Raw genomic sequence first — 27,559 nt, 5'->3', positions numbered from 1 at the left:
AAAAAAGGAAACAAACAAGATATTCAAAACTATCGTGGTGTGACGTCCCTGTGCGTAGGATCAAAGCTGACTGAAATACTTATTTCAAAGAGCCTCCTGATTAAAGCTAAATCATACCTATCAGTAGATCAACACGGCTTCTTTCCGGGAAGATCGATAAACACTAATCTGACACAATTCACCTCCTATTGCATCAAAGCCATTGAGGATGGCTTTCAGATTGATGCCATATATACTGATCTGAAAGCTGCATTCGATCGTGTTAAATCATCGACATCTCCTTGCAAAGCTGAAACACCTGGGTGTGTGCTCGACACTTGTTTCCTGGTTTGGCTCTAACCTGTCAAACAGGCGGATGTCAGTTCAACTAAATAGGTTCCTGTGAATCAATGGAGTTCAATAGTCCTTCGGGGGTCCCTCAAGGTCCTTTGTCCCTTATTGTTCTCTCTGTTCATCAACGATGTTCTAGCGGTTCTTCCCGAGGATTGCAGAATTGTCTACGCCGATGATCTAAAGCTGTTTGCAAAAATTAAACATGAAAACGACTGCCTAACCCTCCATCGTTATGTTGACCAATTTGCAGACTGGTGTAGTCTGAATCATATGACCATAAGTATTCCAAAATGCGCGGTAATTTCGTTCGGCAGAAAATCCTCTCCGACTAGATGGAACTAGATGGAACTCAAATATCTGACACTCCGCTGTTGCGAGTTTCAGTCATCAAGGACCTTGGTGTTCTACTCGACGAGAAACTGACCTTCAGAGACCACTACTGCTACATTCTAGCCTAAGCAAATCGAAACCTTGGGTTTATCATGAGGACTGCCAAAGAATTCAGGGATCCATATTGTATACGAGCTCTTTACTTTTCGTTGGTTCGGTCGATCCTTGAAACCGCTTCCGTTATCTGGTGCCCCCACGCAGTTTATTGGTCGATAAAGATTGAAGCCGTTCAGGCACGCTTGGTTAAGTTTGCCCTTTGTTGCCTCCCTTGGAGGAATTACCAGGAGCTCACCGATTACAAATATTGCTGCCAATTGCTGGATATAAACACACTTCTGGAAAGACGCTTCATCGCTCGCGCTGTTTTCATGAAAAAATTAATCGACGGTGAATCTGATGCCCCACGTCTTCTATCCCATGTGAACTTCAACGTCAGGCCGCGTATACTTCGAGAACATGAGTTCCTTCGCATCGACTTTAGCAAAACGTGCTACGGGCAGAACGAACTAATTAGAATTATGTCCAAATTATTTAATTGGTTCTACTCTCTCTACGACTTCCAGATGTCCACTGAAACCTTCTAACACAAAATCAAAAAATCTTCCGAACTGCAGAGTAGTATCAACCTGTTTTTAAATCGTTCACTATAGACTTTTAAATTTATGTGTCATGTCTAGCTTATTTGCATTGTATAGACTTAGGTTAGTTAAATAGTAGTAGATATTAATAATTGTCATGGAGACCATAAGTTGTCAGATGATGTAATAAATCAATCAAATGTCAGTAAAATATTTAGGAACAAATGGGTTGTTTAATGTGAAAATTCAACGTTTTTCTTTGATTAGGTTTAGTTAATTTAAGTGGTATTTTTATGTTCATTTGGTGTTAATTTTTGGATTACTGTTATTAATGTTTATGCCTTCTATGCTAAATGGCATAGCAATAATTTTGAAGATGTTGAGGTACGCAAAAACCATAGTGATCAAAGTTACCCCGAAACTCGAAATCTGGTTTTGTTACAAACATTTATTTATAACCACCAATGTCGTTTGAATTAACTGCAATCAATGATCATGTTTAATACTCCTCACCTCAGTAAGTGTTTTAAAACTTTTGGGTATTACGAAAAAGTAATCCTTTCCAAAATATTCAAAAATGGATGAAAACAGTGATCAAAGTTCCCCAAGTTTACGGTATGTAATGAAATAAAATTGAGGCGAAGATAAATATTTTAGAGAACTTTTTGTATTTGCGTTGGATAAAAGGGATTACCGAAAAGATAATTCTGAATACAGAATAAAGAGCTAATGAAAATTTGGTATGTGATATCATCTTCTACGAAACAAAAACACAGCTACGATTTGGCAATTTTTCAACAAGTATTATATTTTTTCCATTATTTTTTAAATAATAATAAAATACAATATGTCTAAATATATCATTGTTTGGTTTTCCTTGCAGTTTTTGTTGTTGTTGTTCTTGTTGTCTTTTTTTATATTGTTGTTGTTTATAATAAAATTGGAATATCCTAAAATATATACTTTTTATATGCGTTATGCCTTGAATGGGTATTGTGTGTAGTTTTACATATTTCTCTTCTCGATCTGTTGTTTGCTCTTTGCTGCATGCTTATAGTATGAGACTGTTGTTATCCTTTTATTTTTTGTTTCCACTACCTTAGGTCCGGAATCACCATGTGATTACGGCTTTCGGTGTAAGGGAATTTTTTTAGCTTTGAGTTCTGTTTACTTCATCTATCAATATAAATGCGTAGGAATTGTAATGATTCAGTGAAGCGATTCAAAAGCGGAACTAGTTTGTTTGATTTTTTAGTAGAGAGTGTAAGAGTGAAAATGTGGAATGTTAATTCAAATGTAGTAGTTATTTTAAGATAGGAAAGCACATTGAAATAATTTTTTTTCAACAATACAGACATTTAACAAAAGGCAGCACCAGTGTGTAATGTACAGAACTAAACTGCTAACCTAGCAAGAATAAACATAGCTTATCGAAGGCTTTTTTTTACTTTAATAATATTTTACAGTATGATTTTCTTTTTCAAGAAAAGGAAGGCAACATTTACGCTATCCGATCTTATTATCACAAAAACACACAAAGAAGCAAATATGTGGAATATTTTTTAATCTGTTTTTTTTTTTAAATTTCATCACTGCACTGGTTGAAGTTACGTCTGACAAATTTAATGGAACGATTCATGGAATGATTCTTGTTATACTTCGAGTTACGATATTTTTTTTTTCAATTTGAATTCATCACACACATACATTTAGTAGATTTTGTTTGTCGTTTCTGATTGCAAAATTTTTACACTTACTGCTAGGGTTTCTTTTGTGTGAATGTGTAAACGTTTTTTTTGTTCAGAAGGAAAAAATAGAATAGGTGGATATTTTTTTTTTGGTTTGGTTCAAGGTTCTTATCGAATCCACCATATAAAAGTCTCACTTGCCTTTTGCAGTATTTTTAATCCTTTCTATATGTTTGTTCAGGCGCAAAGCTCTCATTCTGTGTGCGATAGTAAGAGGAATTTTTAATTTACTTCATTATCTTCAACGTTTCTAAATTTTCTTGTCGTGGAAGAACTTGCAAATACGTTTGGGCGCAGCATTTTTCGTTTAGTAGCTTGAGTGTGCTAGAAGGAAAAATATTTAGTAGGATGTTGTTTTGTTCGGCCGTTTTGATTTTCTTTCTGTTGTACCATTCTGTAGTTTCCCTCAAGCAACATATATGTAGCTTCTGTTTCCGTGACACTCAAAATAATTTATTTCTGTAGTTTTTGTTTTTGCAAATTACTTTACCCATATTGCACTAAATATATAATTTTTGTTAGTTTTTATTTATTTTTTGCAGTTTTCATAACCTGACTATTATTGTCTAAATACATTTCAACTAGACGTTCGCGTTACGAATTTTTGAATTCATTAACAAACATTGATGCTGTTCATTGATATGGTTTGTGGAAATCAGCTAACTAATTCTACTACTCAGTATCGATCGGTTGGTACAACACATTGTCTAACTAATCGTGGAAAATAAAACTCAACCGGATGAGTTTATATCGAACCGGAAATTAAGATTTTTCTTTCTATTCTTTTGATTGCTCATCTCGAACGCAAATGTAAACGTTGTCTGCCATAGCCGTTTCGATTTGTGTAAACATAATAAATATTGCTCGTCAAACAATTCACAGGATTTGGTTTTCTCTTTCTCGTATGTTTCTTCCGGAGGGTTTGGTTTGCCAACAGGAGAGGATACGAAATAATTTTTCTTTGCTGATGAGATTTTATATGCACTTTCAATTATGAAATGATATTCTTAATCGATGAATATACTTTCGAAGCTCTTAAATTTTCCAATCCAAATAAACTATAGTTTCAAACTTCAATCCATATTTCAAATAACCTTGGTAGGATTTCTTTCCAACTTTTCCCATTTTTTTATTTAAATTTTTAATATGTTTTAACTAATTTTACTTTAAGAATCTCTAACACTTTAAATGATGCTTCCAACTGCTAGACAAATTTTAACGTCCATGAAGTTGGTTGTAACGATTGTTTAAAAATAGTAAAAATTGCATTGCAACAAGTATAAATTTTTCTGGCAACACTGTAGAAAATCATTTTTTATAATTGTCTTAATGACCCGCCACACACCAAAAAACTCAAATTCAGCCTGCTGGTCTTGGACTCATCAGTTCTCAGCATGCCTGGCAGCTTTTTGAAAAAAAAAAACAAAACTTCATCGCGTTCTAAATTCTGGGATAGTTTTTTTTCTAATTTGAATGCTAAAATTCATTCCCGAAACAGGTTTGAAGAATTTAAAAAGATAAAACCGACTAGAATAATATCAACTAACTTTTGATAAACTTTTACTAGACAAATTAGTCTGGGACATGATGGGTATAGCTACGGGTGTGTTAAGATACCAAAACACGGAATCGACCATCTTGTAACAGGTAATCGAAATGTTTAAAAAAAAGAGGCATCAACCAGCGAAGGCTGATAGGCAAATGACTGACAAAATTTAGCGCTACATCACCACCCTTCCACCACTGAGAAACTTTTGGAAACCCTTGCCTACTTTTTCTCAAACCGCTAACACCTGTAGCTGTACTCATCCTGGTCTGGAAGATCCTATGAAAGCTATTGTGAAAGGTTGCCAGATTGTCAGGTTTTTTACGGGTTTGCCCGGATGCTAAATTGCATTTTCATTCTTGAATCAAACTTAAAAAAGAACCAAATAGTGTTTCTTAAATATGACCGGATTTTGCCAGGTTTTAAGACAAAATTGCCCGGATTTGTCCAGCTGATACGAGCTAAAAAAATTCTGGCAACCTTACTATTGGGTCAAATGAATAATTTAGAAGGATTTGTATTTTAAAACGAATCAAATGTCTTCCAAAAAGATACACTTTTAAAGACCTAAAGAGACAATCTTCGTCCTCGATAATCCAACTTGGATTATCCAAGAGCTAATTTTTTCGATCGATTGAACAATTTTGGACAGCAGATTTTGTAATAATTGAAAAAAGGGATTTTCAAGTTAAAATTGTGTCTTTTTGTGCCAAACTTATGGCTTGTCATTGACTTTAGTGTTTCAAATATTCATAAGTGATTGTAAAACATTGTATCTCGCTTGGACTTCTTTGGTATTTTTTAATTTAAATTTTCGGTGTTCTCATTAAATATTCTCAAGAAAAAAAAGTACATTTATAAAAATTGAAAGGAAGTCTATCATGGAAGGACTATTTGCTCTCTAAGGACATTTTTGAAAGACAATACTTTCCAAAGTGTTTCTGAAACCTGGCTCGCTTATAAAAAAAAATCCCATATTATAAAGGCTTTGATGGCGCTTATAGCACTTATAATACTTTAGTGCTATAAAATATGAATAAAACCGTTTTATCAACACACAGGTTAAAACTGTTAAAACTTAGCACTACTTCATGGAACTTTCGTATTCTAATAGATTTGAATTAATCCATTCTTTAAACGTTTCGGAGGCGCTTATAATATTTTGGAGATTTACAAGCTGTACTCAATATAAACTAATATAAAAATTTGATTACAAAATTGTCAAGCAAAACTCCAGGCAATATCTGGAAGAATTTAGTTAAAACCAAAGAATTGGTACTCAACAAAATTCAAGAATAGAAAACTTGAAAAATAGATAAATTTCAGGCTTTCATAAACCATTCATGATTAATGTTATGAAACTTGCTCAAAACATTTGTTTTGAGTTGTCAAATCACAACAATTTGCTTTTTTTTGTTTGATTTTAGAATGAGAACGAGAATCCGGGCTTTTTTGATGAAGTTCGGGTAACCATATCTGGAACGGACTTTTCCCAAATTTTATATTAAATATCCGGGCTAACCCGGATAAAAACTTGTCAATCTTGCTACCTTAATATAAACCGATATATGAATTATCGGAATGTTATAGAGGACCTCTCTTTTTGTACTGTAAAAGAATTAGATAAAGCATTTTTTAATGCTTCGAAGGCGCTTCTGGAACTGACCTTCAGCGCTTGACTAGAAACTTAAATTTATCTCTGAAGGTGATTACAAAACTTATCATGATTTGAAACAACAATTTATAAATGTTTTTAAACGAATTTGTTAAGAATATTTTATCAACGTTTTGAAAGGTGCTCGATGTGCTCATATAAGAAGGTCTGTTTAGCGTTCTTAAAAATTTGTTCAAAAGTATTTTTTAGAAGATTTTGATCGCCACGTTTAATATGATTCAAAGAATTTTGGCATGTTTGGCAAGATGAAACTCTTGAGAGAAATATTTTAAATTATTACTACACAATGAACGAAAATTACCGAATTCGGTAGTTTTTTAACCGTTTTCATCCCGTAAATTAAAAAAAATAGTGATTTATGAACATAACGTCTTTTTCTAGTGAACTTCGATCATCGGTTCTTAACTTAACAAAAATCTTTCATTTGTTTGTCCAAAATCTTCATGCTGTGAGCTACTCGGTTAAAATCATGAAAAGTTTGTAAAGTAGGGTTGGTGTTCCTACTTTGGGCCTAGAGCCTACTTTAGTCCTAAAAAGCCGAAAATTGTAAATTATTCATTTTGTTAGCATAGCTCAGTTGGCAAGTCTGTTGTCTCCTAAGCCGATGTCCGTGAGTTCGAGCCCAAGAGTAAACATCGAACACAGTTGTACCGGATAGTTTGTCAATAACGATCCGCCAACTGCAACGTTGATAAAGTCGCGAATTCCATAAAGATGGTAAAACGACTATAATCGAAACAAAAAAAAAAATGGTTAGCATAGTATAAAGATATTCCTATGCACACAATGAGCTCTTGTTCTTCCTGAATCTTACGATACCATTTTTTGCCATAAAATGTCTTTCTGATAAACGTTTCAACGTTTTTAAAAATGTACCTCCTCATCAGTGGTAAATAAGACAGCTTAATAAGTAGAGCGCGTTTGAGAAATTAAAGTGAATTAGAAAAAATCACGTTTTTTTACTGTCCAAGCCAAAGTTCTGAAGGAAATTACTTTCATTCTGAAGAACATTAACAGTACCACCAATTTTTCCTAAAATAAATGAAAATCAATGGAAAATCTGGAAAATTTGAAAAGGGTCCAAAAATAGGACTTACGACACTTTTGTCTGTGCTTTCGACTTTAATGTTCCCTTCTTAGACCTGACATAAACCAAAACATTGTTTCAATATAAACAATTCAACAAAGGTGCGAATTTTTAATTGGGGCATAATTTAGAACCAATATTGAAAATTTTGAACATTTTTCGTCAGCATTACGCAAATAAACTACAAGTTAGTAAACACAAAAAAGTTACAGCTTTTGTTCTGCTGATAAAGCAGAGAGGGGGTGAAACTGTTTGAGATCTTCATAACAGAAATTTATATGGATTTAATCGTTATAAAGCTGTTATATTTTATGTTTAACTTTACGATTACGTTTTAATAAATTTTTTGTTTTTTACAACTATGATTATAAGGTTTTTTACTTTTTAATGAATTTGTTTATTTATTTTCGAAAAATTATACTTTTTATAGCAATTTTGGTTCTAGATCCAATGAAAGGTACCGGTTTAGTACCAAAATAGGAACAGTAGGTCAAAAGTTGGTAAATTTAATCATCTATATCTTTGGCAATCTCTCAATAACAGCGAAATCTATATTGAAAACTCTCATTGAAATGTGCAGATAAGATCGTGAACAATAAATTTCCTTAAAGATATAAACCTCCCGTCCATTCATGGGAAAAACATGATTACATATTTAAAAACCACCGCGTAAAGGGTCCAAAGTATGGCAACTAACACTATTTTCTTACCACATAAATATGTTTGTGTTATTTTTTTTAGGTGAGAAAATCCTCAAAATTCGTTGGAGAAACAAATCCTTTCAAAAAACGGTTATTGCGCTAAAAGTTAAAGGCCAAGAACCAACTACCGGTGATTCAGTGAAAATTATTGAAAATTTAACAGTTTTTCGGTTGAAAAATTCCCAAACACCGATATTATTTACCGGTATCTCGATAATTATTAAAAGCATTTCGGAAAAATCTATCGGTTGTTCGGTTAATATTACCCAACTTTTACAGCTTTCCAAAAAAAAATCCGCAGTATTTCGGCGAAAACTACAAATATCTCGGTAATATTTACAGGTATTTCAGTAAAAATACAAATTTCACGGTAATAATTATAGGTTTTACGGTAAACTTTACCAGTCGTGCAGTATAAATTACCTTTTATTTAAATTTTAGGTTGAACATTACCGGTGATCGTTTATAAATATGGGTATTTCGGTAAACACTACCGGGTTGTTCAGTAATACATCGTGCTATCACGTTGTCAACTGTCATTATTTTAACAGATGATTTCAGCCGAGTTTCGGTAAACAAAATAGAAATCAAAAATGGCCAAGAGAACCAATATATGTATTTTTGTAATTTTGTTGTGGTGAGAAAATCCTAAAAATTCACTGGAAAAAGAAATTTTTTAAGACACCGGTATTAAGATAAAAAATCAAAAACGGATATAAAACAACTAAAGGTGATTTGGTGGAAATTTCTGAAACTTTAACAGTTTTTCGGAAAAATTCCTAAATATTGATATAATTTACCGGTTTTCGGTAATTATATCAAGCGGTTATTTGGCAAATATTTCCGAACTTTTAAGCGTTCCTGTCAAAAAAGCAACGGAATTTCGGTAAAATTACAGATATCTCAAAAATAATGACAGGAGGTCGGTAAAAGTTTCTCGATAATAATTACAGGTTTTTTTGGTAAACTTTACCGATTGTGCGGTCAAAATTACCGAACCTTTAGTTTCTCGGTTGAACATTACCGGTCTTTCGGTAAAAAAAGTACTGGTATTTCGGTAAACACTACCAACTTGTTCGGTAATACAACATGCTGTCATTTTGACAACTGTCAGGTTTTTGACAGATGATTTCAGCCAAGTTTCAGTTATTTTTCGCCGAAAAAGGTTCAAAATATTTGACAGCTATCAGATCTTTGCCATTAAAAACAATTACCGAATGGATTACCGAGTTCAACATGTTAGGGGTTCGGTCACGAATTTGACAAGTATATATTCTGTAAATGCAAAGAATGCGTTCTAAAATATATCAGGACTAAAAGCTGTCTTATTGAATTATTTAAAAGTGTTTATTTAAAAAAAGAAATTTCAGACTGCAAAATATAGAAGATTTAGTGTTACCAGTTGAAGACTTTAAATAGGGTAAATGGACTTGAGCGGAACTAAATGGCTCAATTCGATGCAACTCGGAACAGTTGATCAAGCGGTGTGGATAGGGGTTATATCCGAACCAATTTTTATAGTTCAGCGGATTTCTGCTTTGTAATGATGATTTGTAGAATATTTTAAAGTTCATTCTAATAACTAGAGAGCTGTTTTACTGAAGAAAAATTCTGATCTTGAGAGGAACAAAAAAATATGATCTTGACCGGAACCATTTTGTACTGTAAACATCTTTAATAGGTATCATTCCTAATCTTTGTGTAACTGTGGAAGCTTCAATTAAATTTCATCTTTAAGACTTGTAATGTTCATAAATTGCGTAACTAAAACTAACAGAAACTTAGCCTTCCAAAGTTATTCTCAAAATATCCCTTCAAATTTATTTCCACCAAAAAAAAGATATTCAATTTTCATTTTGAGTCCCTGCATCTTATTATGAAAGAATCGATTCTCTAAACTCTTATTTAAGTTTTGTTTTTATCTATAAAATTAAATTCGTAAGTATATTCGATTGACTATTTGAATGCGCGAGTTTAGGGTCATATTGCCCCTAACAACTTCTGAAGATAACAACCAAGTCAGAAATACAAAAGAAGATGAATTAATTACAGATTTTGTAAAAAAAACTGTACAATTCTCTAAATCAAGGTGTTTTCGAGAAAAAAAATTTTTTTTTATGATTTACCCAATAATTCTTTGATTGATTTTTGTGGTGCTAATTCTTTCAATTTCATTGAATATTCATGATAAATTGGGTCTTTTTTATATTTTAGTTGGGAAAAATTCAGTTAACTTTGAAAATCTTCTCAAACTTTTCTAATTCAAATTAAGAGCCCAAAATTTTATATTGACCAAAAATATTAAAATTTTGAAAATCCATTCAGATTTCAAAAAACCCTTTGAAAGCTGTGAATATTTTAAAATTCTGTGTTCTACCATACACACTCTGTGATAAAAATTTGCTTTAAGTTCTTCAAAATTACAGATTTTTCTATGATTTCGGCAAACTTGCTCTAAACAACTCATTCATAGAATAAAGTTTATAATAAATTCCAGTTTCTAATAAATAACGATAAAATTTATTTATATTAAAAAAATATTAAAATAAACATTAAGTATTTAGCTCAATTGATAAAACAATTATTTCCCAAATTGATTTCAATGAGTTCGAGCTCAAGTGTAAGCATCTAACACTAGGGAATCGGAAAGGTTTCCAATACCAGGTCACAAATTGAATCGTTAAGTAATATAAAACAGCTAACCCGGTGTGCATAGCTACACTTTGTAGAAATTTGTGTTAAAAATAATTTGAATTTTTGTTTATTAGTATATCGTTTTCAATTGCAATTTCAACATCAAGAACAACCTTTTAAATTGAAAGCTACTTCTTGAAGTTCGAAAAGTAATGGCAATGAAGATTGATTCTTATTCTGAAATAATTACTTAACTTAATTGGCTTCATAAGCTCACGAATTATATAAAAAAATATGCATGAAAGCTTTCGTCCTCCTTCCCATCGTCCCTCTGAAAGAAAGAATAAAAAAACTTGTATCCCAAAAAAAATTAACTCTTTGTGCGTCCTAGCTTCGGCTGGACATATACTAACATTGGAACTCTTTGTGTGCCTGTGCTACGCTGTGACATCAATTAAAGTAATTTTAGGTTCTATTGGAACTTAATTTTATATCTTTTCTGTCCCTAAAGCTGATATAATAAGAAAAATACAAAGGTGCTGCATATATTCAGGAGTAAAAACCGCGTGTGAGTCATAAGCAAGGTTGCCGAAATCACAGAAAAATCTGTAATTTCACAGAATTTTGAGCGAATTTTCATCACAGAATCTGAGTCACAGAACACAGAATTTTGGTAATGTTCACAGATTTCACAGATTTTTTAAATTTTGCACGAATTTTAAAAATTTTAATTTTTGATGTCAACATAACATTCTAAGATAAGATTGGAAAAATAAATATGGTACGATTAGAAAGGTGAATCGATTTTTCTCAAGTAAAATGTAAAAAAAACCCAATTTTTCATAAATTTTCGATGAAACATAAGGAAATATCGTCACAGAAAACCATTACAGAATTTTATCGGCAACCTTGGACATAAGGCATGAGGCAGTGCACCTAGCTGTTTATTTTGAAAGCTAGTAGTTCCGCTCATGATCAAAGATGGATCCACTCAAGATCATATTTTACTTTTAAAATCATATTTTACTTTTATAATCAGAATTAAGAATCAGTTTATATCGGCCAAGAGTTACATAAATTGACGTTCAAACTCAGCATAGAGTTGTGCAAATTGCAGTAGAAAAGGCGTATGATTTTAAAGCTTCTAATAACATTATTTCATTTCATAAATTTTAGCAATAATTTTCAACACAGCTTGTATGAAAAGATCTTAAAACAGTTTTTTTTTTCAACACTTCGATAAGATTCATAAATAATCATTTCATAGATCTTAGGTTAGGAAAAGTAAATGATTCAAGATCATTTACCCTAGTTGATTTCGATTAGCCATTCTCCATTTACTCCAACGTCATAAATCTTCATTATTGCTTTCTACAGTGTTGCCAGAAATTCTCAAAACTAATTTCAAGAGGTTTGGGAAGTAGATTTTCTGATATCTAAAGTTTGCTTCTAAAGTTTTCTATTGAATCATTATGAATTCGAGGAATTTAATATTTTTAATTTTTTATGAAAAGTATAAGCTTCATCGTTAATCATCCGTTGCATACAGTTTTAACTCTTTTTCCTGAAAAGAAAATCAAGACATTTCTTTTTTTTTTCAAATAACGAAACATAGCATATTTTTAAACATGTGAGAAGCTCATTAAACATTTAAAAAAACTATTTCGTCCTCTCCCGTTTTTCAACCTTTCGAGGCATCTCAATTTTTCGCTTTTGTTTATCAATATTTCCCTTGCCAGGATGTGCGCTGAGCTCTCTCGTCTGTCTCGTGTGTCTACCCATCTGCAAGGAACGTCGGATTGCTCGGAAAAGTTTCGAGTCTCGTCAACAAATTGGCGAGAAGCTGGCTCCCCAAAAACGGCCATAAAATTTTCCCGCCAATTTTTTTGCCATCATTTGTCTTTCGCTGAGGTTCCGCAGCCGATTTGATATTACCTTGGGGAGCCTGAAATAACTTTGTCGGTTTTTTTTTGTTTCTGCTAATCAAATCAAATTGTCGAAAATGTTTTGCTGAACCTTCAATATTTTCGGATGTTTTGTTTTGTTTTCCCGAAAGAGCCGTGAAAAGTTGAATAAGACTTTTATGTTCGTACGCTTTTTCTCTTTCCTGGAGTTCCAAATATGGACGGGTTCATTTTTTGTGTTCAAAAATTCGCTTAAATTTTTGTTACAATGAATTCTAAAGGTGAATGTCATTCCTCAGGTGGACAGACGGAAGTTGATTGGGAAATACACACTAGGAAATGGTCTAGCTTGAAACGCCGTGAATGAAAGTGTTGTTGGAATAGCATTTCGTGAAATTAAGGGTGATTCTATGTGTGATTACGATCGTTAATCAGCAATCCGATGGCTCGATTGGTCAACTTTTTTAAAGAAATGATTGATCTGATGTTAAAACAAATAAAAAGAGTGGAGAAAAGGTTTTCTAACAACATAAAAATCTCACAATATCAGTGTCATCAACTACAGCAACTTCTCAAACTTTCCATTTAAAATAGCAATTGTTGTGAACTTTCCCACAAAAAAAAAAACAATCTGACAGTATGGCGTTTCGCGACAAGTACACAAGTAGCGCTGAGTTCTCAATTTTGTTTGGTGTCACCAGTTGGTGCAAGATGGGGTCGAAAAGTTGCTATCCAGCTAGAATTCTCTGATGATGAAGAAAGTTTGATCTTTTAATTGTGTACCCGGGGGAGACACATGGATGAGAAAACTTTCAACCTTTGTTTCCGAAAACTTGAGAGCTGTAGGAATTAGAAATAGAGGGAGAAAAGTTAATCGCGAATGGTGTTTCGTGCTTGGAGTTGATAATGTTGAAATTATCTTCAACCATGTACTACAGCGACTTAAATTTACCGCTGCAATTCAAACTCCTAACTTATAAAAATGGTTGGAAATTCGTTTCTTTAATATTCCATATCAGAGTCTAAAAAGTTACTATCATAATCAAAACCAATTTAAAAGGCTTATTACTGTGAACTGTGTGGAAATGAACTGAAAAGTCTCTATTAAAATTTTCCACGAACAGACACTCGGTCAGTCAGTAAAACCCCTTCCTACCATTCGTGACAAGGACAAGGGACTAGCGCTATATATGAATCTTTTTACCCAATTTGCAATCCATCATCCGGCCGCCTCGGCATCAAAAGTCCTCATAATTTGAAATGCAAACAAGTTCAACATTTCCCCTGCAGCCCCTGTAGGTAGGCACCATCATCATCCTTTTCATCCTTGTTTCGAGAAAGACAAACAAATTTGAAACCGGAGTCATACACATATCTAGGACTAGCTATCAACAGCAACATCCTATCTCTAAGCTTCATGTATGGAGGTGAACATACACACGTGTTGCGTTGCTGAAGGGAAAAATTGTAGGTTTACAAACACATGTTCAACAGTTGTTTGTTGACCTTTTTCCCAGGCAATCCTCTTTGGATTTAATTCGAGAAACATGAGAATTTTTTGGGATCCTCGAGGGCCTCGAGCACAGGCTGATCCCCGATGAATAATTCGTCAACAGGTGGGATTGAACTTGTTTGGCGTCATTTTGAATATTGTTCGGGAGGTCGCCAACTTTTCAAGAGAATCGAAATTGGTCTTCTATTTCAAATAGGATAATTATTCTCAATTGCAAAGGAACTTGCCTAAAACGTAAGCTTAAAAGTTTTTTCAAATTTTTCTTCGAAGTTTTTGATTCCTTTGCCAAATATACATAGCACCTAAATGCTCTCAACAGGCCATAAGTCATAAGTTTTTTTTTTCCAATTGAAAAATAAAATTTATATTCAACCTCATTTTTTAAGTTTTGGTGATAATTTTTTAAGTTTTGGTGATAGCTTAAGTTCCATGGTTCTAAAGGGTCATCTTCAGGATTCAATAAGGGATCTTCAGTATTGCTGTTGTCAGAAGGCTGCTTTTGTCTGCCCTGGCCAAGAGTTTGCAAATAAGGTTTTTTTGAGGATGAAGAAAATGGTTTACGAACCTCGTTAACTCGCAAAAATGTTTTCAGGGAGTGCCCGCTGAATGTATATACTTAAAAACTCTCCTGTATAATCGGAAACCCTCCTTTAGGCTGACTATCAAGAGAAGGTGGGAATCGACTATGGATTAACCCTCATCCCACCTTAAATTTTTACCCCCTACAGTCCCTGGAATGTCAATTTGACACTCCTGACCAAAACTAATATTTCTGAATCGATGAATTTTATGAAATTTATAGTTTTCAAACCCTCGTAATTTAACTTAAATATGTTTCTCAGACAATATTCGGCTGAAACACTTCAGATTTCCGTTATTATAAAAAAAAATCACTTAATGTCCAAGAAAGCTGAAGTTGGATACTAAACGTTGCTCATCAGGATTTTTTTTTTAATTTTCAAGATCATGACCACAAAAAATTTATAGAGTGGTGGATAAACCGCACTTTTCAATCAATGAACCGTCAAAATTGTTTAAGTCACACCACATGAATGTTGATTTTTTTTAAATTGACGTATTTTAGCAGATTAAGCCATTTTTTGATTGTCAAAATACGAAGCACTGAATTTTTGACGAATTTTAATGGTAGCTGTTTTTAGAACTTTTTATCAATTTATATACTCAAATCCAGTGCAAAGTTGTATTTTAGTGCAAGAAAGTATGAAGAAAATGGAAATTTATGAAAAGTTCGATAAACAGCTATCTTTGAAAATTCGTCAAAACTTCTGTGTTTCGTATTTTCACAATCTAACAAAGCCAAAATGAGCCAAATCACGTTAACTTTTCAATATTTTTTTTTTTTTAAATGCATCTGGTGTGACTAAAACAATTTTAATGGTTCTTGATTGAAAAGTGCGGTTTTTACACCACTTTTTTTACATTTTTTGTGGTCATGATCTTGAAAATTTCATAAAAATTATTCCCAGATGTGCAACGAATAGTATCCAACTTCAGCTTTCCAGCCACCGACCGTGGCGTAGAGGATAGCGTTTAAGTCTTCTTAGCCAGAGGTCATGAGATCGAATCTCGGACACGGCATACATAGTACTCTTTCTGTGGGCTGGTGGTGTAAGCATTAGTAAGATGCTAGCCATCAAACCCTTGAAAAATGTGCAATTTAGTTGAATTTAGATCTCTTCAAAAAAACATGAAGTATGTGTGTGTTCATTTTAAAAAAGTGATTTTTTTTTCAGAATTCCAGAGCTCATCTACAGTTTTTTTAATATTAGTTGTTGTTTATATTAGTTGTAGCTGAATATTGTCTGAAAAAAATTTGAGTTACATTAAGAGGTTTCCAAAACTATGAATTTCGGCTGAGAAACATGAGAGATATTCCGGTTTTAAGCGAGAAGTGTCAAATTGACACTCAAGGTCTGATTAGGCAGTTTTTTTTCTGAGCTTTCAGGGTGCGTACATAAAAAAGTAATGATGCAAAATTAAAAATTTCAAGCATTCATTGAGGGTCCCCGAAGAAATTGTTTTATTTGGATGCACCCGAATAAAATTACAAGCCACCAAACTTCCAATACTGTCATATTGACACTCAAGAGGAATAGAACAGGTTTAGCTGTAAGTGAAAGAGATGAACGAGGAATTAGTGGCTATCTCTTAGAAACTTGCGGTGAATTAGGCTCCAGGCCCTGATGGAACCCCGGATTTAGTGATGAAGGTGTCAGTACAGACCATTCCGGATACTTTCAAAGCGATGTTAAAGACATGTTTCTACGAGCGATCTTCCCCCCAACCTGTGGAAAACGGCGAAGCTGGTTTTGCTACCAAAACCAGGAAAACACTCAGAACATCCAACATTGTACAGACATATCTGTTTGGTGGATATCCTTGGTAAACTATTAGAGAGGATAATCTTCAACAGACCAACCATCTGCACAGAGGGTGAAAGTGGACAGTCGAACAGATAGTTTGGTTTTCGGAAAGGGAGATCCACTGTGGAAGCCGGATGGTGACTGAGTAACGCGCAAAAGAAAAGGACAGGTGCTTGTCATTACGCCCCTGTGACGATCGACGTTAAAACTGCCTTCAACAACGCTGCAGGATGCAGGATGATAGAAAGGTTTTTTAAAAATCGAGTTTCGACCAGCGAATCCGAAACTGGGTTACGATCTACTGCCCTAACGGCGGTTTTTCCACAGGATTCCATACTTTGGCCTATACTCTGTAATACCACGTATTATGAGGGGTTTATGCTACAACTACCTACAGGCGCGCAAATACTCGGATTTGTGGACGAAATCATGCTCATGATCATCGCCTAAACAATCGAGGAGGTAGAAGACATTTCAACGGTTTCTATAGAAAGACTTCAGATAACCCACCATAAAACGGAAGTACTTCTCGTGACTTACAGAAGAATTTGGCCGCACATGAAAATAGCTGTTTAAAGTTACAGCACATCTACGACACCGCAGCTGAAAAACCTCGAAGTAATGGTCGATAATCGCTTAAGTTTTTGTGCGCATGTCAACTACTGTTGTGATAAAGCGTCGAAAGTCATCGACTTGTTGGCCTGGATTATGCCAACTGCCATGGGTCAAAAAGTAGCTAGAAACGGCTCCATGAGAGCGTTTCCCCAATTGAAAGTACAATACGGAGGGGTGGCCTGGAGCTCTGCCCTAGAAGTAGAGCGAATCATATCCTTATTACGGAGCACAGCTCATCGGCTGACAGCCTTAGTTAGCTGTGCATTCAGAACTATCTAGACAGATGCAGCTTTTGTCATTGCGGGCATGACTCCTTTTGACATCACTCTGGTTGAGGATAAACCCAACAAACCTTTTTGAAGCTATGAAAGTTGAAAAAACAGCACTTACCTACCAAAGTGGAGGCAATATACGTACATAAATTTTATTTCTTTCTAAAGCGACGAAAACTACACCAATTTGGCGTTCTGCCGCACCTTATTTGTACCTATCAAAAGAATGCAAATGAGCGCACGCAAGATTTTGCTCTCATAGCCTTCAAATCGTTGCCAGCGACAATACTTCCCTGTTCTCTTATTGGTCAATATTACTCAATTTCCAACTGGTTTTTAGCCATCTAGATGCACTGCTGTTGCGGAAAGAACATGACGATGATTTTTACACATGAAGCCCTCGCGGATGCAAAATCATTTCCAAATTTACAAACATGGCGGACTTTTTATCATTCCCGATTAAAACTGACTACATACGACATTTTATACGATCTTATATGCAGTTGGAATTGCGATTCGCAACACCATTGTAAACGACTTAAGTTATCATTTTTGATACGGTTTCATGTTTGCTTGGAAGTGTGTTGCGTAGCAAGAGCTGTTAGAGGAGTGCGTGAAGCTCAACGGGCAGCGTCAATGCTCAATTGACATGAACGGAGAGAAAGAGTTCGTCAACCTAACTTAAAAGGTTAGTCACCACGTTCATTTCGATAGTTTTACTAGCCGGGCTCAAACAAATTCTCGGAGCGAAAAAGTTAGGAGGGAGAACTCCAAAAGTTCCTACTTGTGGCTAAACTAAGCGGATTCCTTGAGTAAGGAAGCGTCACACGTTTTTGATGTGACGGGGCCTCCCAGGTCCCATGGCAACAAACGTGTTTAAAAGCAAAAGGAAAATCTTGGGTCTCGTATGACACCACCAATCCAAAGCAACGCGATCTTAGGGCGCGGTATAACCCAAAAATGTGTGGAGAGGCTTCAAAGGTTTCACGTCGTGGCGGAATTGTAGCTTGGTGGTTTCCCAATCGGCCATGCCTTGGTGGTTGGAAATCCTACGGAAGAGGCTGTTGTTATGTAACATATAAATGTGTCCCATTAAATAAATTCAAATAAAATTAAAAATGGTAAGGAGCGTAGATGGGCTAATGGAAAGAAAAGGGGCAGTGAACAAAAGTTGGAAACCACTTTGGAGTAATGCCGCTGCGCAATATCGGAGAGTTTGCGTTCGCTGTGGAGTTTGCGAACTCCAAAATAAAGGAAAACCCCGGAAACAGCGAGAAAGAGGGTTGAACGCTCTCTTGCCTGCCTATCGTCAAACGAGACAGACGTGCGTGTTCGATCTCCAGAGCACAGATCAACAGGTCAAGTATCGCTATTCCGTCGGAAACGTTTTGATACCCGTTGTATATTCCGTCCAGTGCGCGGATCAGTAGTAGTCGTAATCCCAAATGTCGTACCGTGAAGTGTGCTTAAGCCCGGGTGGCCTAGCCAATTGGCCCCTAGACCAGGAGTTGAACGCCCGAAAGAAATTATGTAATGTTGTCACTTCCCCAGTGGCCAATAAAAGCCGCTCCCCGAAAACCTCCAGACCAGCAAATTTAACCCCAGAAGTCCATCGAGCGTAGGAGCCCCTGAGGACGAGTCTGCCGGTAAGTCTAATTTAGACCCCCTTTGAAAGTGTATAAAACTCTATTAGATACAGTTACCTAATCGGCACACGTCTTGGGGTCATCCGTACCAGTCTGAAGCAGGGAAGCAATTTTTTTTCCATATTTTTGCGTCCGTCCTTACTCCCCATGCTTCTGGCTTCATGCAAAGTAATGATAAATTTTCTATTGTCCGTGAGCAAGAATTTATCTTAAAAGAGAATCTAAATTTGAATCGGAATGCACAATTTATCGAGAACAAAATTGAAATTGTTAAGTGCTGGTCTAGTTTGCTTGAGGATGGAAATGTCTCTCGATGGATGTTCTGATCGACAAATTCTGTCGAAAGTTAACGATTTTAGATTCCCTGGACTGAAGTTGAAGAGCACATCTTGAAAAAGGTGCGATGTATAAGTGCCAGAGCACAGCCTATCTCTTGATGCAGTAGCCTAGGGTGAAACCAAGGGGCACATCAAGCATACAAAGCCCAAGGTGATTTTAGTAGGTTTAACCCACTCACGGCAGTAAAAACACCCAACTGTTATGGTTTAAAGACCAAGTTAAATCTTGTAAAAAAAAAGCTGTAATCTTCGAAATCGAGCGTTTTCTATCTTAGACCCAGGCAGATGGAACTTCAAAACTTGGATATTGAAGTCGTATTGTTTAGCGTTGGAGCCAAACAGCAATACCGAACAGAACACAGGTAGTGCTTTGTAAAAGAGTTGAGATAGTACATAAAGGTTTGTGACAGACATTGTTCAAGCTGGATTACAGTAAAACCCCGCTAATCCGAGACGGTTGGGGGGCTCTAAACTCGATGAAAATGTTGATTAAATATCTCAACAATATATCGCGCAGATAAAACACAAATTTACATGGATTGACATTTTATGAAAATGGTTTCCACTGAGGAAGTTACAGCAAGTGAGCTGCGTACGGTGTCAAAACCGTAAGTTAACGTAGTCTCTTTTGGATTTTAACGTTCATACCCGTTAATACGTCTATGGAAGGTCAAAGAAGCTAAGTAGGAATAACTTGAACTTCCAGATAGCTGTCACATTGGACCCCATACCGGAGATTTCCTCTGATATACTATAGTTCCTATGATATTCTACCATCATCCAACACCGAATAGGCCCAGAGTCTCGTGGCGGCGCAGTCCACGAACACAGTTGACGAAAACCTTGGCTGGCAGCAGGTAATTGCAAAGGATGCCTATCTCTCGGGACTTGGGTATCTCAAAGTCTCTAATTCTCAAGGAGAGCTATTGCGGCCAATACGGTCTTGCCGTGGTCCGCTGATTACGTCAACGAAGGAAGACGCCGTATCCTACCCGTTCGTCAACGTCAGACGAACTGCCACCATTTTGGCAATCACATCAGGACACATTCCAGTTCCTGATTCGCCATCAACAATCCGCCATTGTTGAACCCAACACCCCGGTAAAGGTAACCCGTGAGCGCTCACCAACGAAGCCATCGAGCATCCGGTACGTACCGCAACGGTCATCGACCACCGTCCAATCCACACCCTATACAAACACACCACACAGTAGCGTGCTTAACAAAGCTTAAAATTCAAAACCAAAGTTTATCTTGATTTTAAATAGAAGTAATTTCCTCGACCATAAATTGTGATTGTAGAAAACCCACAGTTTGTCTTCTAAATTTTGTCCGCGCTCCCCTCCGATTATCCAGCCGTAGGCCGACCCTGAGATTAATCAAAGGGTCTTCTGCGACTAAGCTAAAATAATCCGGGAGTTGCTGATTAATAGTCTCAGGTCTGTAAGCGTCAGATAACACTTCCATCGAGGTTTCTGAGATATGTCGCGAATAGAAGTAGGGTTAAGCATTATATCGCAGTGACTGTGAACTATGTGCATAGTTTTTCCCCAAAAAAAAGCGCCGACAGCGCCACAAGCCTCCGCACACATCAAGCTTCAGCACTTCACAACAGCAGAGGGCCAACCGTAGTAGCCGATGCTGTTGGAAACCAAGCGAACGACAGCGACGCCCCGACGCAAAGACGAGCGCGAAGATAGCAACGACCTGACTGCTCGGATCAAGGCCGGTCAAAGGCGGCTTCCTGGTGCTGGCTCACTTCTGTATTAACCACAGACGGTTTTTTTTTTGTTTCGATTATAGTCGTTTTAACATCTTCATGTCATTCGCGACTAATATCAACGATGCAGTTGGCGGACAGTCATTGAAAAACTTGTCCGGTACAACTGTGTTCGATGTTTACTCTTGGGCTCGAACTCACGGACATCTGCTCAGGAAGCAACTGACTTACCAACTGAGCTATATCACAAGCCCCAACCACAGACGGGTGGAAAGCTAAAACGCTATACTTAGCTAAGAACCCAGTGTATTACTTAGTGTAAAAAGCCAGACGCCAGGTAAGCCAAGAAGCCGCCGCACCGCCATTTTGGTCATCGCCAGGATATGCCCGCTTATGAATCTATTGTTCCATCATAGGACCACTTGGTTTTCGGCAAGAATTCCGGAACTGCTACGTGGCCGCGGAAACAATACGGACGAAGGTGTTTGGTCGATTCCGATTCCCGAACCCATCGGATCGACAGCCTCCCCGTTGAAGCAGCAGACGTCCTACAAGCCCGTGGTCCACAAGCTTCCAACCCGGCGGACCTACTACCTTCGAAGAAGCCAACAGCCTTCAGCTTAGCAGCAACACCAGGGCATTGCCCTCCAGGTTTGGCCTAGTTTTAAGAACGTGGGAGTAAGGGAGGTGTGTGCAAATAGAAATGTACTCAGTATTGAGAAGTGAAATTTTTGGGGTTTTTTTTTCTATGGATGTAGTGGCATTTCCTGCGACTTTGGTGTTGTAAGCGTGCCGCTCTGATGCCGAACAAAGGGAGTCCCATAAACGTCGGTGGAAGTGGTAAGGATATCTTACAGGTCAATCTCACCGTAGTCCGTTGGCCACCCTCGTGTGTTGCTGACTTGCTTTGGCGTCAATAACTACAGACCGAAGGTAGGTTCCTATAATCGGCCTTCCCTGTGCACAAAGCGTGACGCAAGTACCGCTCCCGACATCTTCGCTGTGCTAGCTCATCAATCTCATCAGTCGATCGCTTCGATTCTCCCAATTATCCACAGCGTGTGTGCGACCATTATGATGCAACTAACTATCTGCGCTGAACCCAACAGCACAATCACCAAGCAACGGAACCCGCTTTGCGAAGTACCTACCGTGTTAGCCAAACCTTAAATTAAGGATCACCAACCATTCCCAAAAAGGGTGGGTTATTTTAAGCCCCTAGTGTGTTGCGTAGAAGTTTCGGGAGGAATACAGTTCTAATTTTATCCATTACGAATGTGCCAACCCTGAGGCTTGAGACGGGTTTACTAACTCAGCTGGTTATACAAGAGGTGTTTTAATATAAAGAAATGGTCTTGAAAAGAGCCCTGCATAAACAATATAACCTACAAAGATTCAGTAGTGTGCGTGTTAGCTGATGAATCTGCGGGGTATACGCAGATGCCAAACCATCTCGTCAGAGGGGACCTTCACATAGCGGGCGTCATGTTGTCCACCTTGGCTTTGTAAATAGAGGGCAGCTTTTCTTGCGGGTACAGTACACTGTGACACTGTTCTGAGATATATGGATGGATTCATTGTCACGATTGTCACATTCCGAACGACCTGAATTGGATAGACAGGAAAATTGTTGAAGAAGACTACATCACGCAATTCCTCGGATCACGCGATCACGGCTGCTCCAGAAAGTACCGCCAGTTGATCAGTTCAATTGTCAATGGTTCGAAAGGCTGGTGCCAACATATTTGCCGTTTATAGACCCTTCAGGCAGCCAAGAACCCGGTGCAGAGGGAATGCGAGGACGTCAAAAATGCGGAGTTGAATTCTGCAGAAAGCCGAGAACGGTAATCCACCTTATGGGAGTGTGGTATCCTCGAGTATGCCTTCTTTGCTCTTTCACCATGAGAGCCATATTGAGAGACAAGCGATGATGAGTAATCGCTAGCACAACTGACAACTGACTTCTAGCATCTAGCTAGCAACCTCGTCAGTTTTGCGCCAATCTCCAGATGAACCCTAAAACAGGCCGTCCGGGATTCCACAGGGAGCATCTAAGAAGAGTGCGTTTGAAGCTTCAAAAGTTACGTTTGAAGTTTATTCGCTGTATGGACATGTATCTTTAAAGAAAGGGTGTTCTACTGGAGGATCATCCGAGTCGCAGCGTTAAGTTCTGAGTCCGTCTGCTGTGATGGGACAAGCATAAATCCAAAATAAGCGGTTTTGGCCATAAAAATTGCTACGTATCGGTAATTAACTGGCGAGATTAAAAGGCGCAAACTTTACCGTCGGCACTTAAGCGCCAAGCGATGTGTAGATGTGCCAACGGTCATCTATTTAATTAGCCCGTACTCTTACCTCAGGGGGGGGGACAATTTAAATTTGCGCGAATCTCGTGTTGAATTTTTGGCAATTTCAAGGGAAAAAAATCAAAATGTAACAAATGAAATTTAAAAGCAAAATTGACTTACCGACGACGCGCCGATTCCTTACGTTCAGCGTCTTAGCGCGGACCTTCAACTGGCCTCCAAGGACCAGGTTCGACAACCAGTAAGCATTTCCACTAACCGACTCCCCGTTTAGACCGAACCGAATGCGCGGAACAACAGCGTCGGAGATTGCCAGCCTCAACGGCTTTTGGGTTTTCCGATACGGCCACACAACTTCCACTTCAACAACGACTACGAGTTTCGAAAAATACGATATTTCGATTTCAACAAGCGACTTTTCCGATCAGCGTCTGGAGTCTAAGAGAGCGACCCCCGGGTCACCAGTTAGCAAGAAGGCTTCCCGATTGCCTCCCCCTATGAGGTTCGCTTCGGGTTTTTGCCAAGACAATGCTTGTAGATCGCGCGCGAAATTCAAGCATTTCTTCTTAACGGTTGAAATGGACGTTACGTCGACTTGCCATCTTTACTTTCGGTAGCCCTCTTGATGTCGGATCGTGAAGTTCAATCCGTCTCAACAGGGCTAGATGCTAGATGCTACCTAGAGATGGCCAAGAAAATCAAATCAAAATAAGTTGCAACGCAACATAATTCAAGGATGCTCTTTTATGTATTTTTCAAGCTAAAACTTAAAAAACATATAATTTTTTGATTTGTTATCCCTATTGTTGAAAATTCCATCGAATTTATGAGATAGAAATTCATATTGTGTGATGTAAGTAGGCTTTTTCTTTTCAGCTTTGCATTTAGATTGTTATTACACTCGTTTTGTTTGTCATAAAATATCAAAATAACATTTGGCAGAGTCACAGAACAGTAGGTAATAGAATTAGTCGTTTTACATAATTTCAATCTTCGCACTTCTCTCGTATTAAGCCACCGATCACTTTAGTTCCTCACCATTGGTCGCTGTTGTTTTTGGGAAAAGGTAAATAATTTCCGATATGGCACAGTATCCACGACTTGTGTATTTGATTGATTATTGCTAGCAGTAGATTTTAGCTATTCCCAATTATCAACGAAAATAAAACCGTTATCTACATATTCAATATCCCCTCCGTATACTACTTTTTACCTTCTTTTTTTGTTTTTGACTAACGTACTAATTTGATTCAATAACAACAAGTGAACTAGTTCCAAATTGGTTTCTTTTGTTTTTTTGGTTCATAAAACTTTTTTTAGGCTAATCCTAATTCTGTGATAACTTCTATCCGAAACTTGTAGGGAAAAGGAAAGATGTCCGAAAAGGGGATAGGAAATGTTTTACTGCTCTAAAGGAAACAATGAGTAAACGCGTTTCTATTTACATTACCCGTCAGCTGACAGTGGAAATTTACAAGCTCTTTTGTTTTTTTTTAGTTTTAGATAGCGAGGAAAGATTTCAAAAGATTTTTTCTCCTTCACAGAGGGGTAAAGGTTGATTGAATCTGGACTCGGGTTTGATGTATTCTAGTCTACCGTGTATAAAAAATTTGGCGTTATTTAATTTTCGATTTATTACCCTTCTGTTTGTCAGTTGACTTTTCGTTAATTGTTTACCATCAAAACTTACCTGATCTTTGTCCTGTTTATTTTATTGATTCTCACTTCGGAAGCTTTTGTGGGTCGCGTGATGCTGGTGTGCGATTAAACAACAACTCACTTTTGGGTGCAATTTAACACCAATCAGGTGCGTTGTTTCAACCGTGTACGTTCTTCACAACCCAAACCTAAACCGTGGAAAAGATCGGAGGAATTTCTGTTAAAAATCTATTCACTCAATTACTGTCTACTGATTGCTCTCGGAATCTTCCATGACGGTGCTGGTGATTCCGATGAGCTGATCCGTCCCAACGTCCATGGTCACGACTCGGTCGTCGTCGTTGTTTTCCGAGATCGGCAGTTTGTCCGTGTCGTTGTAGTTAGGCATTATGATGCAAACGAAGGGACGACCCGAGACACTATCTCTCGGATGCATCGTTACCGGCAAGAATCGATCGGTTGAACCCTCGACAAAGGTGGACAGTCGCTGGAAGACTTCGGGGTAATGCTTCCGCAGGATGACGCCTCGCTGACGCAACACGTTCTGAATGTTCAGAGACACCAGCTCCCGACTCTTCTGCGTTGTCTTGGACATGATATTGAACGACAGAATCAGTACATCGGTCACGTTGTCCTTCTTGGGAACTTGACGTTCCTTTGGAGTATTACTGATTTCGTGGATTACGGACCGGCAAAGTTTGAGCTTGGCGCATCGTGACACCAGCTGGCGTTCCCATTTCACTGGAGCGGTAGCATTACCCGGAGCTTCCGAAACGACACAAATGGCCACATAAATCAACATTTTGGAATCGGGCTTGTACTCGGTGCTCAATTTGAGCAGCTCCGAATACAGTTCTGGGCCCATTTCTGACGGGAGTAGATCCGGCCAGCGAACGTACGATACCTCACCTAAACACTGAAAACCCTGTTTGATAAATGCGTCCGCATTCTCCGGACTACGAAATAGTATTCTAACAACACCCCGTCCTTGCGCCAAGTAGCCACGCCTGGCCAGCACACTGAGGTGACGCAAAGTGTCCGCATCGTCCTTGCAGGTGGACAACACAAGTCGGCACAGCGCAGAAATCCTCGAATGCAGGCAAGCCTTACGATGTTTCTCCCAGTGAGCCCTGCGGCACTCTCGCGAACAGTACAAATGTGAACAGTTGTGGCAGCTTTTGTACGATTTCTTAGCCTCGGCGATGGTAGCTGTGGAGTCGCACTTGGGATAGCGGCACTTCAACGAATCACCTCCGCCGCTGCCGGCTCCTCCTCCTCCTCCTGCCGTTCCCTGGTGGCTCTTGGTGTGTCCGGTATCGCACGAGTCCAGCGAAACTCGACGGCTGTGGGCGTCCTTGCTGCTGCTGGCACCACTGCTAATCGCACCGGAACCGCCACTATCGTTGCGCCGTCTACCGGCATCACCCTCACTGCGCCTTCTCGTCTGGACTGGTTCGATCTGAAGCGTATGGTTACTGGAAACTGTTGGTGCAAAAATGGGAATTAGCTAGATCCAGTGTGCGGGGGTCGCAAGAGTTGGTTACGAGAATCATGGTCAACAATGGAGGAGTTGTGCATTCAGGTGAACGATTACAAAAATTTAGGGAATAAACATCAAAACGGGAATTTCGGAACAATATCAACGAATAGCACAAAACAACAGAGTATCACGCAAAGACAGAGATAGAGATAAAAATTATTAAAATTATTAAAAGCATATGCAAAGAAACTGAATGCGATAAACTGGAGAAGAAGTTGAGAAAAATTAAAAAAGGCAACCAAATGTTTTAAACAAGATCAAGACTATGAAATCGCAAAATTTGGGATAAAGTTTGAAGCTTTCACTTCAATGAAATTTGAAAAATGGAACAAACATTCGCGTATTGACAAATAAGAAACAACAAATAATAAAACGATTAACTGGTGTTTACTAAAAATGTGAATAATTTCTTTTCTTTCCATGATTTCAATACAGACTTTTGACATTTTATAATTATTAAAAAGATTTTTTGCCTCGAAAATACAGATTTGAAAGTGGCAAAGCTGATCGTGAGTCACTTTTTGCTCGGGTGCTGTCAGTTTGATCAAAGATGGCGTCGAAGCAACAAGAACTGTCGTTTTACGGTTTTCAGAAAGAGTTTAAAGTAGGCTACTTCCTGAAGGACTACGTTCTTGTAACCTCTGTTTATCGTACCCTGGCATCCTGAAACGTATAGCGATAGACCAATAGTGGTCGTACGGAGAAGATCATGACAAAAATCAGAAGAAGGAATTCAGAGATCAAATATCTTACGGTACGTTCGTAAAATGATATTTTATATAAACAAACTGTATGTCTTGGAAAGATATTTGACATCTACCAAACCAATCGATCCGCTGATGCATCACCAAAAAAATTAATTTACGAATTGTTAGTGAGAAAATATTTACATTCTTTATTTTTTTCACAGGAAAACAAATATTCCCATTTTGAGTGAACACTTGTTAAAATTCTCTACAGAACACACGTT

At 37.5% G+C, this 27,559-nt stretch overlaps 1 protein-coding gene across 3 annotated transcripts in view; it reads right to left on the bottom strand.

The window, feature by feature from the left end:
- Nucleotides 1–2,083: 2,083 nt before the first annotated feature.
- Nucleotides 2,084–27,559, bottom strand: part of LOC129747452 (uncharacterized) — a 109,714-nt gene continuing 84,238 nt past the window's right edge. For all 3 annotated transcript variants that reach the window (XM_055741687.1, XM_055741685.1, XM_055741686.1), the window contains one exon: nucleotides 2,084–26,531. In XM_055741687.1, coding sequence (XP_055597662.1) covers nucleotides 25,297–26,531 — 1,235 coding nt within the window. In that variant the 3' untranslated portion in view covers nucleotides 2,084–25,296. The remainder of the gene's footprint in view (nucleotides 26,532–27,559) is intronic.

This window comes from Uranotaenia lowii, chromosome 2, assembly GCF_029784155.1.
Source record: "Uranotaenia lowii strain MFRU-FL chromosome 2, ASM2978415v1, whole genome shotgun sequence".
NCBI classification, from domain to species: Eukaryota; Metazoa; Arthropoda; class Insecta; order Diptera; family Culicidae; genus Uranotaenia; species Uranotaenia lowii.
Note: the sequence above shows the minus strand (reverse complement) of the source record. Positions and strands in the feature narration are given on the sequence as shown.